The sequence below is a fragment of the Opisthorchis viverrini genome, assembly GCF_000715545.1.
Source record: "Opisthorchis viverrini unplaced genomic scaffold opera_v5_373, whole genome shotgun sequence".
In the NCBI taxonomy this organism is placed as follows: Eukaryota; Metazoa; Platyhelminthes; class Trematoda; order Opisthorchiida; family Opisthorchiidae; genus Opisthorchis; species Opisthorchis viverrini.
Window position 1 is genome coordinate 466,185 of NW_008752034.1, and position 18,462 is coordinate 484,646.

At 42.0% G+C, this 18,462-nt stretch overlaps 1 protein-coding gene across 1 annotated transcript in view; it reads left to right on the forward strand.

Annotated features, from left to right (window-relative positions):
* Positions 1-8,158: 8,158 nt before the first annotated feature.
* The window catches only part of T265_10526 (hypothetical protein), a gene marked incomplete at both ends in the record, with an annotated part of 10,650 nt that continues 346 nt past the window's right edge, over positions 8,159-18,462 (forward strand). The window contains one exon of the mRNA XM_009176919.1: positions 8,159-8,247. Within this exon, the coding sequence (XP_009175183.1) occupies positions 8,159-8,247 (89 nt within the window). The remainder of the gene's footprint in view (positions 8,248-18,462) is intronic.

Here is an 18,462-nt window from a genome sequence, read left to right on the forward strand (position 1 = left end):
CGAAATTATGATGGGCACCAAGCGGAAGTTGATNACCTTTAACAGCCTTTTTTCATCCATCAATCTCTTTCATACTAACGCATCCCAAAATATCAAAACCCCTGTTAAAATAGATGTTTCCTTTGTATATTCGAAATGCACTACTCATAAGATTGCTGAAACTTCTTCGTCAGCCCACGACCGGTTTCACCCTTCTTGGGGGCTCATCGGGTAGGCACATTCGCTAAGCTTCTGTCAACTGTATGTTCTACTTGAAACCAAATTGCACGAAATTAGCGAAATACACTCATTTGCGAACAGCTTTCGTTTTGCGAGAGACTTACCTGGGAATCAGATGAATCTATTGTTTGCAATGTTTCCGGGCAACTAAATGTGCTGAACCAGGCCTGGAAACATCACAAGCGAGATATTCAGCTGGGTTCCAGGTGAGCCAAATGAGTGTATTTCGCCAATGCTTCCTTTGTCTTTATTTTTTAAAACTTCTAATTTTGAAACGGTTTACCAACTCTCTTAGACTTAACTATTTTTACCGGTTACTACAGTGCGGTGTTATCTTGCTTTCCTGTGAGAATCCGTTACCTGTAGGCCGTCGTTTTATAGTGTATCTTGTACATTCAATTTCGTAACTCTGCTTTCTAACTCCTGTTCTATGGTGTTTTTTCTTCACATTGGAATAAATCAACGAAAATAAAAAATTGCGTTCCCATTGCAAGATGTCTTTATTCTCTTCGGACATTATGAAAGACTCTTTGGCGTCAACTTTTCAAGTGCACCAAATCGGTTTGGGCGTCGCTTCCCTTCGTTTCCCTCGCTAAGGTCTTAATAAAAGGCATTTGTGTTCGAGACATTCCACCTCGTTTGGCACGTGATTCGTCCTGCGAACCCTCCCTGTATATTAATTACGCTTGATTGCTTAGACAAGAAGCTCCCACACACGAGCTCTACACAAGTGATTTATTCTAACCCACTATGTGGGTAGCGTTTCCCTATTCGTTTCCTATTCTGTAAACGACTTTGCAAGTCACGTGACATTTCACATCCTGTTGTCTTATTACATCCAGTGCTTGGCTTCATACCTTCACGACTAAGCGTAAGTTGTTGCTCCCCCCACATATATCCTACCACCATCCTTAATTGGATCTTGAAGAATTCACCAAAATCAACCGTTACGAGCATTTTGATGTTTCCAACTTCCGTTAGTGTTCCACTGTGCCAGCTTGAATTTGCCGGTTAAATTTATCCCCATCTCCTTTCCCTCTTGCTCACGATTCATCCAATAACAGGTTATTCCGGATTTCACACTTTAATTTTCTCAAAACTGCAATTGTTTCTTGTCTTGTGCATTCTTCTCTTTATGAATTCCTGACTGTGTCTCCGGACTGTGTCTGTGACTTCGGAAGACTAATGTCGTGTTCGGACGGGGTCCATTCTCCTCCTTCCTTATTCGAGGATACGATTCAGAAAAAAATAAACATAATCTAACTTTCCAGTCATTCTTTTCAGTTTATTAGTGCAGGCTCAAGAACTGTTCCATGGTTTTTTTTCCGGATAACATCTTGTGTTCGCAGCCAGACAACACTCCCCATCTACCTCAAATCACAACCTTAAACTACTTGAGAGCAACATCTATCCAGTTTTTAGTTTAGGTTACTTCATTTGCGGTTTCGTACTCTGTTTTTAACGATACTCCATTCGTCGATCGTCACAACTCTGCTTGAGAGCAACGTCTATCCCATTTTTAGCTTAGGTCACTTCATATGCGGTTTCGTACTATGTTTTTATCGATACTCCATTCGTCGATCGTCACAATCAGGCCGTCGTTCGATGAGTCTGGGACACCAAACACATCGCTCAAGTGTGAACACGTTCGCCTGTTCAGACATGATAATTGAGAAGCGTCCAGCGTGCATTGGTGGAGTAGTGGTTACACGCTCGCCTCGCATGTCAGATGTCTGGGGTTCAAATCCCGGCACGGCCATTGGATATGCACTGCTGATGAGCTCTACTGAGAGCGAACCTCGAGTCCAGTGCTTCCCTTTGGTGTGGACTCACCGGAATAATTACGCCAGAACAGGAACACGGCCGTTCAAACGAGAGTGGTGTGACTACCAACAAAAATACTATCCCGCAAAACCCCAAAACATACTCCATTACTTCGTAATTCATCTTTATGTACTGAAGAAACATTGTGTGTGTGTGTGTGTGTGAAAACTCAATGTTTGCACTTTTCAGGATGGAACCGTCTGCTGGTTTCGGATTCGGTCAAATTCACTAGGTGGGGAGAATCTGCGCAGTCAGACAGATGGTGGGAATTTGAGATAGTTTGTGTTCAAGCACCCTGTTTCCAGAAATCATGATGCGCGGCAGTGTATTCGCTCTTTCCAAGTATTTCGTGATGTAATCACACTGAAAAAATGACCCCACGTGGAGATATCCAATTTCTCTGTTATGTTGTCAGGAATCACGGGGTTTTTTGTTCAAACATGGCTTTCTTTCTTAGTAATGAACTGTATGCCACAGTCTACCACTTTCGAACCATTCAGCGCTAGATGTTATCGGCGAATGTGTAACTTTTCATTTCAGCTTTGTGTCACCACCATTCTTCTTCCTAAATTTTATCTATCTGTAATTGCTTTCTGGTTTGATTGTGAAACAGTTATTTGAAAAAGATTAGGCGTGCTCAGGTGAGGCCACTGTAGAAAAAACAGCCGTACTCTATCAAAGACACTTGGAAACTTCTGTAAACTTCAATGAGAAAACGACAGCGAGACCATGCCAGAAGAGTCACAGAAAGGTTACAGGTTCCGAAAACTGCTTTTTAGGTGAAATTTCAACCAATATTTTACCACACACACACATTCACCTTGTGTTCAAAAACCGAAAAGCGTCCTGAAGCTTCTTCGTTCTTGTTGAGAGTAATAACAGTTAGGCCCCTCAGAAATTTTCAGGGAGATCGTGACCTCCTGCTTAGTTGTTAAGGCATATGCCGTCAGACCGCGAGTGGTTCTTCAACAGTGTGATTCGCATTTATACAGGAATTAGTGCACCTAATTCTTCAAGCAACCAATCCACATCACGTGACTTGGATCACGGTCGGCGGATCATGGCATAAAAATCGATTCAGTTGCAATGTGAGTCCATCCAAGAAATCGTTTCTCCGAATGGTCACAAAAGTTCCCACATGATGACTATCCCAGTTAGGTCATTCAACCACCTGCCTATAGGTAACCAGTTCCTCGTACGCAAGAATTACCAATTACTGCCAGTTTTAAAGAAGCTCTCAGGCAACAGTTTGAAACTGTTTTTCAAAGCAATGCTATTTTACTACTCTATGACAAAATCGCAAATCTCATACTTTTATTGGGGTGTTTTGTTGAACACATCCTGGTAAGTTTTTTGCCCAAAGAATGTGATTCCAGCTTTCCTGACTTGTTATAAACTTTTTCTGGAAACGCACGCACCGATTCTGCGTGGCATGCAAACAGCTTCATTATTTGGCTGTTTCGCTAAACACTTCATCTGGAACATCCGGAATGTCTGGTTGAGCGATATTCATCATTGCACTGCTTCTGTCTGCAAATCATTTGCAACGCCCGAAAGAATATGGATTTGAAAATATTGATTCGATTTGATTGATTACTCTTCACAGCCTGCTGATTTTAGCCTGCGGACCAGTGTAATTATAACGTCAGCCGTAGAAGAGTACGTGTCAAGTTTTTAGGAGACGTCCGCGTCCAATCAATCGGAAATTTACAAAACAACACTAGTTAGCATTCGGTGTGTGATGAGCTGGGCACGTTCTGGTCAAAATCTGTCAATAAAGTAGAACGTGCATCTGAAATTTAGCAGGCAGATGGTACACAGTCAGCTATAAAAATGGCCGGACAGGTGAGGCCTTCTAGTTAACTGCAGCTTGAAAGCTGTTCAACAGAGAATGTTGATAGAGTCTGGTCGAATCGTACCTTTGTCGGCGGAGATGATGTCTGAATTCACGGTTTCATATGACATGAGAATGAATGTGTAATAATTGTTATATGATGTTTTATCGCTCATAGTACCATATTTACTTTATAGTGCCCTGCCTATTAGTGAAAGGAAGAACTCAACTGCGCACTGATGATGTCTCCTCGTACGGTGACGAAACGTTTGCAAGCCAATTGCCAAGCTCGGCGAACAGATCAACAGCCACCTGATCAACAACCAATAAGGAAGAAGTCTTCCACTGCGGAGTTATTTATTAGAAAATGCCAAATGAACAATTAGCGACTATTGGACAGGGGGAAAAAACTCTCGTGTGCATCTTGTTTACAAAAACTGAAAAACCATCCTTTCTTTGAACGCGTCTTCCTGAACTTTCTGGATATTCATTGACTGTTGCTAAATCCAAGCTATAAAGCTACTCCGCAAATTCTGTAATAAATCTCACTTTCCAAGAGACATGGAGCGGATGTACGAGAAAACAAACTACTCGCATGCTCTCCATCAGTAGTATCATCGTTACATTCGGCTACTTTTGAAATATAGTTATCACACAAAGATCTGTGAAGACAATATTTCACTAACTGGCTCATTTTCTGGTCCGAAATTCATCTCCCTTTGCTTCCGTCCAATTGTTCACCTTCTAAGGATCTTGTCAGCTGGTATTTCTGAGGTTCGTTTCCATGTGAACAACATCACTGGTAATAGGGCAAGTTCCACGACAAAACTCTCCAGCATACTGGTCATTTGGCACACTCCTATCTCATGAAAAAATTCAAAAATAAGAGGTTTATGTACGGCGTAAGTTGCAAATGACTTGTACCTGGTCTAAACTGCGAAATCTTGGCGTTCTTTTCTGCCTACATTCCTAGATATTTCGCGTTACATCAACCCGCACTCAAAAGATTATGAGGGAGCACAATGGGCCAGTGACTCAGGCAATAGCCATATTATGCCTGAGTGCACACTACACACACACAGGTGATCGTGGCGCTAGGCAGAAAGATTATTAATTTATGCAGTGATACTCACGACCGAGTGTACTTATGGCTTTGTAGATCTGCCTGTTTCTTGTCCTTCAGTACATGTGTTCCACCCGACACGGGCAAGGACACATGATGTTGGAGAACTCTTTCAGTTCATTGCTAACAAGCTCGAGATCCTACATTTAAAGTACCGGGTAAACTGGGTGTCAGATGCAACGTGGACAGTTGTGCAACGAATATTTTCCCACACTATCTGAAATGACAAACGCTGGCACTTAATGGAAGTGGGCAATTCAAACTTGAAAAGCATTTGTCTTCCCCTTCGTTTATTAATTTAGTCGAAGGCGAGGACAGACCTCCCCCAAACAAGGCGTATTTGAGTGTAATTTCCTCTCGTTTTCGACGACAGTCCAAGGAAAATAAGCCAAGGTTTGAAAACCCGAGGGACTTAGGGCCAGTATCCCTCTCCACGGCGGCTCGCTTGGCACGTCTAATGAGAAACATGTCTTTGCGGGTCCTGGGCAGATATTTTGGTTGGTATATTCAAGAAGCATCCTGAAGTAGGTTCTGAAGACCCTGTGGTCCATGAATCCAATGCAGTCAGATACCTGTTGGATCGCCTGAAGGACAACAAACGCCATTCAAGTGGGCTATTTGTGGTGGAGATTCAAAGACACACACAAGGCGATTCGGTCGTCTGAGCCCCTTTTGGTATCCATTCTCCACGTGAACAAAGACGTTTTTTTTCCAAATTTCCACTGAAACAGTTATGGTCAGTCAGCCGAGGGTGTCGATCCACTGGCTTTGGAGTCCAATTCAAGTGCACTGATTTTGGAACCGCAAGATTTCAGATCGTTCGCAAAAACTAAAGGCATCACGGAGGTAACTAGCGTATACTTCAAGATGGAACCTGAGAAGCTTCATGGGACACCGGTGCAGACCTATATGGATCCGAATTTCACTCGAACTGTTCCGCTTACAAACAAAGCCTTAAACTATATATGATTTCACCTTGAATCCTGTGGGCTGTAACGCAGTGAATAGCGTTAAACTTGATCGAACTTCTTTGACAGATTGAAAAATAGTGGTTTTGAAGACTAGCAGGATACTTGCTTCTTTTCAGTCCGGAGGAAGCTCCTGTGAGTGGCTGAGAAAACTTCAAGTGGAAACACTCCCCCCCTGCTTGCAAACAAATTTAGTTTTAACGAGAGGATTAGCTGAATCCCGGTTGAATGTCCCCTTTACGATAATCTTCATATGAATGCGTTACACAATGACCGTCTCATGTTTCAATCGATACGATATTTAGCTGAACATTATACCGTAAACCAGAGATTCAACTGGAAATCAGGTGAGTGAATACCAAAATGTGGCCAAAACAACTGTATACCTCCAAATTCGTAGCATTTGGGATAAGGTAGAACATAAGGGCGACGGATGCATTTTATGAAGACAGTCACAAGGATCTGCCGTCTTGGGGAGCTTGTTAGTCTTTTATTACGGCTTGTAAACGGTGGATGTGATAAAGTACTTTCGAAAAGATGCAAAACTGCATAGCGTACTCGGCTGTTCGCTTCCACGGGCTAAGAATACGGCCGTCGACTTGCTGTTTAGGCGGTTTCCCGTATCACGCATTCATGCACTTTCGTTCTTTTTGGGGGTCTGTCCTCATTGTGGAAGACAAATTGAATAGAGCGGTTTGTTTGTGGAACCTGAACACAGTTACTTTGAATTATGCAGTTGAGAAGGCAGTAACAATTCAGAGTTGGGTACAAGAAAGCAGATGATTTGATGGTGCCTAATGAACTATTCGTGAGTGCGACAGAGGAAAGTCCACAACTTTACGTATAGAAGCACACACTGCATTGGTCACCACTGTGCTCATAAGATTGAGAAAGTAGCGGTGGTAGGAAATTCGAAGTCATTTCCTGGAAAACAAAACAAGCCAACCACTGAGTAGTTACGAAATATCTCTGATGAGTGCGGCTGGGGGCGACCTGGCTATCTACACTTCTGATACATGGGAAAGACACAAAGATCGCTGTAAACCAAGATAAACATGTCGAAAAAGCATCCGATTTCCAATCGGTCCACCTTACAAAGCCTTAGATAGATGACCTCCCCCCCTCCCCGAACAAAAATGAAAACAATTTTTGAAATCTTGGAGCCACTTAGTAGTTGGTAATTCCTTCGATTTCAAATCAACCAGGACGTTTCTCCGACTTACCGAAAATCCAAAAATTACTTGTTCATTCAAGTTTCATTGCGAATTACACAGACAACAAAACACGATGTTTATCAAAGTGTTCCAAACAAATGTTCATCTCCCTGTGAAAGAACAACCTGAATCCTTATTTGGAAACGTTTGTGAACGATGGTAGGAAATTCGAAGTCATTTCCTGGAAAACAAAACAAGCCAACCACTGAGTAGTTACGAAATATCTCTGATGAGTGCGGCTGGGGGCGACCTGGCTGTCTACACTTCTGATACTTGGGAAAGACACAAAGATCGCTGTAAACCAAGATAAACATGTCGAAAAAGCATCCGATTTCCAATCGGTCCACCTTACAAAGCCTTAGATAGATGACCTCCCCCCCCCCCCCCAAACAAAAATGAAAACAATTTTTGAAATCTTGGAGCCACTTAGTAGTTGGTAATTCCTTCGATTTCAAATCAACCAGGACGTTTCTCCGACTTACCGAAAATCCAAAAATTACTTGTTCATTCAAGTTTCATTGCGAATTACACAGACAACAAAACACGATGTTTATCAAAGTGTTCCAAACAAATGTTCATCTCCCTGTGAAAGAACAACCTGAATCCTTATTTGGAAACGTTTGTGAACGATAGTACTGTCTCGCTGCAGTCCGATTTAGGAATCAACTAGTGTGGTTCCCTAGCAGCAAACCACCCGGTATCTAATGGCGTCGCATGGCAAACAACGTTCTCTGAGCAAAACAGTTCACGGGTATGCACTTCCCAAAATGCTGTAGCATATATTTGAGATATACAGCCACGCAGATTTTGATAGTGAACCGGCTCATGAATAACCCTGAGCCGGATGCACTCGTTTCCAATATGGTGGCAACGCATGGATGACACTTCCATCGTTGTGAAATCGTATTGGACGAAGTCGCCCTCAGAACCGTGAAAACGACAAATAAAAACAGAAGTTTGCCATTCTCGGACCGCTATGTTGAGGCACATCCACACAGAACAGCAACAACACCGATTACAACATGCGTTTTTGCTGATCTCGTCTTCAACCTCTGAGGATCATAGGTATGAAAAAACTCAGCTGCTTTAGAAAAACAATCAGGAAAAGATAATCGAGACAACACACTTTTTTAGAACAGTGAATGACGCACAAAATTAATGAACAGTAGCTCGAAAGATCCCTTTGTGGAATCACGATTCCACTGTCAGACTACCTACATTTCTCTAGTAGAAACAAAAATCCTGAAGTCTTTACCCATTCAACGTAAAAACGCACTCATTTTGCTGAATATCTATCCATATATAAAGAATGAATACCCAGGGTATACAGGAATATATCGTAAACTGTAAATCGGAGTTAAATTACCACGACTGTGGTACAATTTATACAGAGTATAAACTTACTTATTAGCAAAACACATGAAATTGGAACACACACTGGAGCTACGAGAACGCAATGAATGATACCAGTCTTTAACCTCGAAAAACCAGGGTTGTTCCAGGGCCTGGAACACTTTGTGTTGAATTCCTTTCGACATTAACAGATTTACGAGAAACAGAAACAAAACCCAACCATCCATTGACAGGCCGACGTTCGCAGCACGCAGTGGCCGATCAAGCACTCGTCAAAAATACCGGTGTAACGGTGGATACTACTGATGAAACATGCGAATAGTATGTGGTCTTTTGATAAACCAGTTTCGTGTCCATTGAAAAGTGAGATTCATTGCAGAATTTGTGGAATAGCTGTGTAGCATTCGTTTACTCTTGAGTGATAGTGAATGAGTATCCACGAAAGTTCAGCAAGAAGCGTTTGAGAAGAAGACGGATACAGTGTTTTTATAAACAAGATGCATATGAGAGGTCTACCTTCCTTTCCATTAGTAACTGTTCTGCTGGTGTTTTCCAATAAATAACTCCGCGGCGAAGGCCTTCTGCTCTCACCAGCACCATTCAGTGCGGCAGCTCGACGGTTAAAAAAACTCAGCTTACCCATACTGGAGATTGACCTGGCCTGCATTCAAGAACCAGTCTTTATCTGACCCTACGACCAGTTTTTCATTCATTACAGATTTCTTTGCCAGCTTGTAAGATATTTGTCAACCCCGGTGAGCAGACAAACTACCATCTGAGTAAATCACTAGGCATCTGATTAAGATGACTGTAAAATGGTGAACTTCCCTTCAGATGCGGGATGTTTGGTTTAGTGTCTCCACAACCATGCTCACTTTACTCGGGTCTTAATAGATTCACATCCACATCATTGTGTCATGAGTATTTTGACGGTTGCTCTAAGAATGCTTTCTTTTTCCGAAATATTTTAGGGGCCACCGCAAAATAATTGATGAAAGAGTTACTCTGTGTCTCGTGGCCAGCTTGAGTGTACCATGACCAAGTCATTCCCGGTGTGGTTTTTAACACCGTGGCTCTGTTATCTACTGGCCAAAACTTCATCTTTTTTACATCCTTAAATAAAGAGTAATTTGCATCCCGTCGATAATTTACATTACAATACAGTAGAGTAGAAGAGGGCTACTTGATTGGGCATGAATGAAACAACACAATTCAATCATACATCATCAAATGACTGATATATATAAAACACACCAGGAGTGAACAGTTTAACAGACACTGCTTAGAATTCTGCTGCAATGTGTGCCCACCCTTCTTGAGAAATGAGCACGCCGCGTGGTCTGTGACGAACGGAGTAAGATCAGTAGAGTTCACGGTGTCTCATAATAAACGCGAAAAATAATACCCATAATAAAACTGACTAATATTTAAACACATATTATTCTTTAGTTTAACATATATACACTGTGGAAATTTACTGTAAAGAAACTTACATTACAAAAGATGTCGAACTAAACCCCCCTGTTCTTCTACAACAAGTTGGAGGCAGTGTGAGATGTGAGAGACGGCATGTTTAACTTCAAGCGTCACTCGTGCACACTCCTCTTCAATGCTTGCTCTTAACTCTACCAAATTCCTCGGTTTAATTTTATTATATACGTGAGCCTTGATCATTCCCCAGAACCAATGATCCAGAGGTGTGAGATCGGGTGACCTTGCGGGCCGAAAGTTTGGAAATCCACGAGCAATCACTCTCTCATCACAAAATTTCTGTCGGAGGTTAGTTCTTACTTGGTTTGGGTAGTACGGTGGGGCGCCATCTTGTTGAGAGACGGTTGATGACTTCTTGTGCTGCTTGAGTTGCGGGATAACGTGCGTCTGCATCATATGGGGGTAACTTTCGCCGGAAACTGTCTTCGGTCTAAAAACTGGTTTATCCCCACGTTTTGGACCGTTGGAAAAAACAGATTATTCGTACAGCTTTTTACTTGTTTTTCATTTTTTAATCACAACCCTCTACAGCGTGGCAAAAACTCCGCATGACTGATATTATGTTGATTGCCATGTAGGCATTCAAAAACTACGAATCACGATATTATGACTTCAATTTTGGCGTTTGTGTTGCGTCACTGTCCTGTCTCTTGTTCCATATTCTCTTCGGTGCGACAGTATCTCTCTGTGCATCCATTCTCAATAGAGTATCAGAACGCGATGCAAGCTTGGAAGCTTTATTTTTCAGTTTTCAAGTTTATTCACCTTCTTCCGAGTCGGTCAGCAGGGTTGGAACTGAATATGTGCGGTTGTACGATGAATCTGGTTGCTTATACCTTAAAAAGAAATTCCGATAGGCGCAAATTTAAATGTTCTCTGCTTAGGTGAACCTTGGTTTACTCTTTTCTTCTAGCAGCAAACTGTAATAGATGTCACGTAGTTTATAGGTTGTGCACGTTTCGGTACACAACAAATGCGTCTCTAGGAGCTTAACGGGTAATGAATCCGATACCCAAAATCATCGATATACCAGTCAGACAAGTGTGCGATGCATCCAGATGGGTATGTCTCTTCTGACGGAACTTTCTAACCTCAAAGTTGTTTCCAAAGATAAACAGATAACAATATGATCGAGAAATAATTGACAGCCAGGCGGTAGAACTGGTTTGTTTACTCCTGTCCACCATTCAACTTTATCAAACGATGAGGATTTATCTGAAAGGAATGTGAGGCTGGTTTTATTGTGGTTGAAAAAAAGGCTAGGTTACAAACGAAGTCGGTCGAGTTATCTGCCATTAGGATATAGGTTGGCTTCTGTCATGTCGCCTGACTGTTGCCCAAAGGAAATACCGAGGTAATGGTGATACTGCTGATGGGAAGGCTTGCTCTTAACTCTACCAAATTCCTCGGTTTAATTTTATTATATACGTGAGCCTTGATCATTCCCCAGAACCAATGATCCAGAGGTGTGAGATCGGGTGACCTTGCGGGCCGAAAGTTTGGAAATCCACGAGCAATCACTCTCTCATCACAAAATTTCTGTCGGAGGTTAGTTCTTACTTGGTTTGGGTAGTACGGTGGGGCGCCATCTTGTTGAGAGACGGTTGATGACTTCTTGTGCTGCTTGAGTTGCGGGATAACGTGCGTCTGCATCATATGGGGGTAACTTTCGCCGGAAACTGTCTTCGGTCTAAAAACTGGTTTATCCCCACGTTTTGGACCGTTGGAAAAAACAGATTATTCGTACAGCTTTTTATTTGTTTTTCATTTTTTAATCACAACCCTCTACAGCGTGGCAAAAACTCCGCATGACTGATATTATGTTGATTGCCATGTAGGCATTCAAAAACTACGAATCACGATATTATGACTTCAATTTTGGCGTTTGTGTTGCGTCACTGTCCTGTCTCTTGTTCCATATTCTCTTCGGTGCGACAGTATCTCTCTGTGCATCCATTCTCAATAGAGTATCAGAACGCGATGCAAGCTTGGAAGCTTTATTTTTCAGTTTTCAAGTTTATTCACCTTCTTCCGAGTCGGTCAGCAGGGTTGGAACTGAATATGTGCGGTTGTACGATGAATCTGGTTGCTTATACCTTAAAAAGAAATTCCGATAGGCGCAAATTTAAATGTTCTCTGCTTAGGTGAACCTTGGTTTACTCTTTTCTTCTAGCAGCAAACTGTAATAGATGTCACGTAGTTTATAGGTTGTGCACGTTTCGGTACACAACAAATGCGTCTCTAGGAGCTTAACGGGTAATGAATCCGATACCCAAAATCATCGATATACCAGTCAGACAAGTGTGCGATGCATCCAGATGGGTATGTCTCTTCTGACGGAACTTTCTAACCTCAAAGTTGTTTCCAAAGATAAACAGATAACAATATGATCGAGAAATAATTGACAGCCAGGCGGTAGAACTGGTTTGTTTACTCCTGTCCACCATTCAACTTTATCAAACGATGAGGATTTATCTGAAAGGAATGTGAGGCTGGTTTTATTGTGGTTGAAAAAAAGGCTAGGTTACAAACGAAGTCGGTCGAGTTATCTGCCATTAGGATATAGTTTGGCTTCTGTCATGTCGCCTGACTGTTGCCCAAAGGAAATACCGAGGTAATGGTGATACTGCTGATGGGAAGACAGGCGAGCAGTTTGGGTTGTCCGTGGAATTTCGCCTTGCGTCTTTTGAAAAGTAGATCTGTTGCGGAATTCGTGGAGTCACTTTGTAACATCTGCTTGGATTTGAGCGAGGAATGATTGGAGTCAATGAATCTCCAGGAACGTTCAAGTGGACGCGTTCAGAAGATGGATGTCCAGTTTTTGTAAATAAGATGCAGATGAGAGTTTTGCTTCTCTGTCCAGTGGTCTATAACTGGTCAGTTGGTATTTTCTAGTGGATAACTCCACAGCAAAGGCCTTCTTTCACAGGTACACAATAGTTGACTGAATAAACACTGGAAAAGACCACTGGAAGTTCGTAAATCAATAATTTGTGGTTCTTCCTGTCATCGAAGTATATTCATATCGCACGCACGACCAGCACTTTGATTCCCCAATAGAGAATGCTGGACACGCAATATAGTCGGAGCATTTTGAGAATGAAAAAAGCAGAATGATGCTTTAATTTTCGTTGTACTTGATTTTCGTGGGAAAAGTGTGACAATGAACAATCTGTGTGCCTCGAATGTTGTGCGGTAATATACAAATAATTTACACTTTTATTTTACTTACGAAGGTGGGAAGGAAGTTTTACTAGATGTACATAACATCTGCAAACGTTTTCGTATTGTTGTGGACCACAGTCTCCTTAATGCCTTCCTAGTACCGTGATCCCCGGCCTGGATAGCTGATTGATAGCCTGGTGCGCTTGGCCAGAAAAAGTCAATGAACGTGCGAATTGGCTGATCTATTGATCACTGTCGGGTACAAGCATTCAAAAAAGTGATACTAAGAATACAACTCATCTGTCAAAGACGAGTGAAGAACAACCAATGAACTCTGTCTCAACAAAAACGGATATTCCATTGGTTGTTATATAGTCCCCTTACGTTCGGAGCTGGTTCTCCTAATACGTATCAAATCGATTTGGTTTTCACGGGAGACTCAAGCGAATCTCTTGTTTATGATGTTCTTCAACTGAATGGGTTGTGCAAAGACAGTCTGATGTTTCACTTGGTACCATTCGAGATATCGCTCAACAGTTTCATGGAGGTTCAAGTAGAATATAAGTTTGACAGAAATTCGGAGACTGCGCCTCCTCGATGAGCCCCAAGAAAGGTGAAACCGACCATGGGCTGTCAAAGGGTTTTCAGCAACCTTGTGAGTAGCGAAATACACTCATTTGCAAACAAACTCGATCATGCGAGATACTCACCAGCTGAATCTCTCGTTTGTGGTGTTTGTAGGCGACTGAATGTGCTGCACCAAGCCGCCTCATGTTTCAGTCGCTACGATATTTGAGATATCGCGATACATGTATATTTGTAAGGTTGCTGAAAATTCGTCGACAGCCCACGATCGGCTTTGCACTTCTTGGGGCTCATCAGGTAGGCGCAGTTCCCGAATTTCCGTCAACCTTATGTTCTACTTGAAGCCGAATTGCACGAAATTAGCGAAATGCACTTTTTCGCAAACTGATGATCCCTAAGAAGGGCAAAACTGGTCGTGGGCTGCCGACGCATTTTCAGCAACGTTATGAGTAGTGCATTGCACACCTCATGAGTAGTTTTCTTTGTGAAGATTATTGATTCACTTATTTGAACAGTTGTAATTACTGTATAATTATCGTGATATACGCACACTCAGAGATAGTGAAAATTAAAAGCAGTCAATTGACAGTGTGAGTGGCTGCTCGCTAAGCAAAAGGGATTCAACAGGCACTTATTCCAGTGGACATTCCTTGCACCTGATGAAGTTGAAAAGCCGAAAAAATCTCTACATCTGTTGGGATTCTATGTTTGGAACCATTAGTATTACACATCTCACGAACTTCGCGTTCTTCCGGACAGTAGTTAAAATTCAACGGTTTGGTCACGAGTGACTGATCGGCAGCGTGATTACGTTTCACTTAGTACATTGCGCCGCTTGTCCACAACAAATGTTCACGTATTGATTGGCTCCTCAAGTGATGACTTCTCAGAAGGGAGTTTCACACATCGAGTGCAATTATCTCACCTCTGAGTTGTCACAAGCCGGGTGAAGCTAATCGATCCACAACTGTTCGTAAACCGTCAAGGGATAGCCGCTATGTCATCGTAGCATTTACACCTTCCTGTAGAGTGTTAATCGTAAGAGTAAGCCAACATTCTGGTTGTGGTTAATTAACGGGTTTCAAAATGCTGACCTCAACTGACCTCGAAGGCTTTCCAGCAACCTTATCAGTATTGCATTACAAATACATACATGTATCACGATATCTCGAATACCGTAGCGACTGAAGCATGAGGTGACCTGGCGCAGCACCTCCAGTTGTCCGGAAAAATCAAAACCGAGAGATTCAACTGCGTTCCAGGTGAGTCTCTCGAGAAACCAAATTAGTTTGCAAATGAGTGTATTCCACTGATTTCGTGCAATTTGGTTTCAAGTAAAACACAAGATTGACGGGAACTCGAGGACTGCGCCTACCCTGATGTCCCCAAGAAGGGCAAAACCGGTCGTGCGCTGTTGAAGTTTCAGCAACCTTACGAGAAGTGCGTTACAAAAAACCTATCTGACCTTCTTAATTTCAATAGTGTTGTAGCTGTTCACGCCTGAGTCCCAGAGAGCCTGTTCTCACTGTGTGTTTGGCTACATTTATCAAAGTCTCAGTATTAGCTTTTTAGCCCGAACAATCCACTCAGAATCTGGTTAAAATTGACCCAAAATAGACTATATGCCAGGGGTGACAAAAATCCTTAGCGGAACTGAACAATACTTTGCGTACGTGTGTGTGGAAGAACGCATTAAGCGCAGAATAATCTTACGCACTACCGACTAAGTCGTCAGCTCAACCCCGGTTCTGAGTGATGGCGCATGGGAATCACTAGCGCCACTTAACGGAACACATGCGAGGAAGCAGTTTAATAACAAAACCGCGGTGACAGCTATTGAATCGTCAACACATATCCAGTAATAGTACAGCTGTCTCTGCGTTTTACTGGCTTTTGTGTAATCTGTGTTGATTTTATCGATGTTGCAGTATTGGGGAAGGCTGTACGAATCGTATGCACTTTAGCTTCGTTGTAATAGCTCTGGAGTAAGCTATGGCCTATCACAGAGTCTTTGTTTTCCCAGGTACATATTCAGCTGCCCAAAACTTTTGTTTTGCGATTTTTCCATGCATTTGATTGTTCACTCTATTTGTCATTCCAAGTTCCTGCGTTTATTATTTATTGCAGTTTCCACCTGAATAGCAGGAAACCAATCAAAATCCTAAGAGCTACCATTTTCCTATCAAGAGAATTGGCGCCTAGCATCGTTGATTGACTGTCCTTAAGAGCTAACCCATTTAGTTCTGATCGAATCAATCATACTATTGTCAGTTCATTGTACTAATCAATACCTAGCCTACTCGTGGAGCGAAGAATTACAGGTCGCAAACATTTTGAGTGGCAGTGCAGTGTAGAATCAATAGTGTAGCCCTATTTGAACGCTAGTGAAACGGTCAGACGAGTGAAACCATATATGATCTGTCGGTATATGCAACGACAAGTTCTCTGCTAAGCAAATTTGGCTAGATTTGAAAAAGACCGATCGGGGTAAAATTCCGACAGTGCGGTAAAACAAGAGTAAACAAACCCAAAGTGATGGAGTTCGTATAATAAAAATCAAGGGGGCTTAGTAGACCTGTCGAAACCCAATGCTATTAAATCCTCTGTTTTTAAGAGAAATTCACGTGAGATGAAATCCCTAGAATAGGTCACTGAACGTTCATAATGCACTACTCACAAGGTTGCTGAAAACTCCTCGACAGCTCACGACCGGTTTTGCACTTCTTTGGGCTCATCAGGTAGGCAAAGTCCCCGAGTTTCCGTCTGCCTTATGCTCTAATTGAGAACAAATTGCACGAAATTAGCGAAATACACTCATGTTCACACTAATTTGGCTTTGGCAGAACCCAACTAAATCTCTCGGTTGGGTTCCAAGTGAGTCTCTCGCAGAACCAAATTTGTTTGCAAATGAGTGTATTTCGCTAAGGACATTGAAGAGTTCTTTGGTCTCATAAGTTCATGAGTGGCATACTGCCAAGTCATCGTTGGCTATGAAGAACTCACGGGGTCTACTTCGAAGATGTTTGAGTAAACGTCCACAGCTCGTTTCAATGACCAAAGGAGGTTTTGTGTTACTCTTATCACCAATCGGAATCACCACGCACCTTCATCCAACAGTCTTGAATTCGTAAACTTTAGGGCAACACACTATCTAGTACTCAAGTATGTGATCTGCGCGATGCAGTCCTCTACGTACGGTTTGAACATTTAACCCGAAATCCTTCTGGCGTAGTTCGAACCACTTTTATTTGACGTAACTTTACACACATTTGAGATCGGGATCCTTCACAGAGGTCTCAGCATCTATGAACTATGGACCGCTTTTAACTTTTGGGGTATCAAAACAAGGGGTTCATCTCTCGTCCTTCTATGGGAACTCTATTGGTTAAATTCATTCCACACGGCGATACATGTGGCAATCACTTTAACGGTTTTCCTATGGACGTGAACAAATTTGCGTCACACCGAACTTGATTGGGAAGCATACTTAAACTTTAGAAACACTTCCTCACATCAAGGGAATAGAGTTGAACTTTGCGAAGGACTGCTAGGCAACTGCTAGGCAACACTGGTCAGGAGCACACGGGTTGATCTACACTTCAGGACGGTGGATAAGCTTCAGCAAGCTAAACTGCATTAGACCTAACACACAATACTACTCATGGGCTTGCTAAAGACAAACCACGCCCGTTTTCATCCTCATCAAATAGGTGCAGTTCCCGAGTTTCTGTCAACCAAGGGTTCCAGTTACAGATCCAATTGGACGCCAAATTGCCTAATTAATTTGATTTCAAACTGGAAGTTGGCGCAATCAAACTGAGATTCCCGTTTATATTTTTCTCCTCTTAAAACCAAACTTGTGTGCAAGTGGAAGAAGTATTTGATACATGCTATTTTATTTGCAATTTTCGAATAAATGTAGTTAATGAATCACAGTAAGCTGAAAGAAATCCGGGAAAAACGTTGCACTTCTATGACCAATGGCCAATGCTGTATTTAGGGTAAGAGAGTATCTGGTTTCAGATTTGGTGACCCTGTTTCAAACGGTTCGATATTCCATATGAAAGAAAAGAGAGTCCCGCCTTCTACCTAAGAACGTTTTCCAAAAAAAAGTTAGTGAAATTCACTGAATTCAAGTTCCTGTAAAGCATACTTGTTGTATATCTTACGGAGCAACTTTTGTTTACGTTCATAGACGCGCCTGCATTTTTATAGGTTGCCATACATCATCTGAATTCCAACGCAGGTTTTATTACTTACAATTCTGGAATGTGTTTTGAAGTTTTTTGGAACATTCGCGACCTGCATTGTTTATTTTGGCAAACGCTCAACACCGCCAAAGATTTTCAGGAACTAAACGCCCGTATTGTTCTGTTGTAGAGGGACTTGTTTTAAGCAACACTGTTCAGTTGATGATTGGTGAATATGTGATGTTTTAGACCGATTTCCGACATCTTGAAAACTAATCGGCTTGAACAGAACGCATCTCTGAAGTTTGCTAATATCTTCACCAAAACTAACAATATTTTGGAGATGTCTCACGACATGAATAATCAATACTAATGCTTTTAAAAGATAGGTGACAAAAACATTTTGAATATGCCCTAACGAAAACCGAAAAGGTACATTAAGCTCGTGGAATTTTGAAGCTTTCGATATTTTTGCCAGATACAAAACATGTAGTTC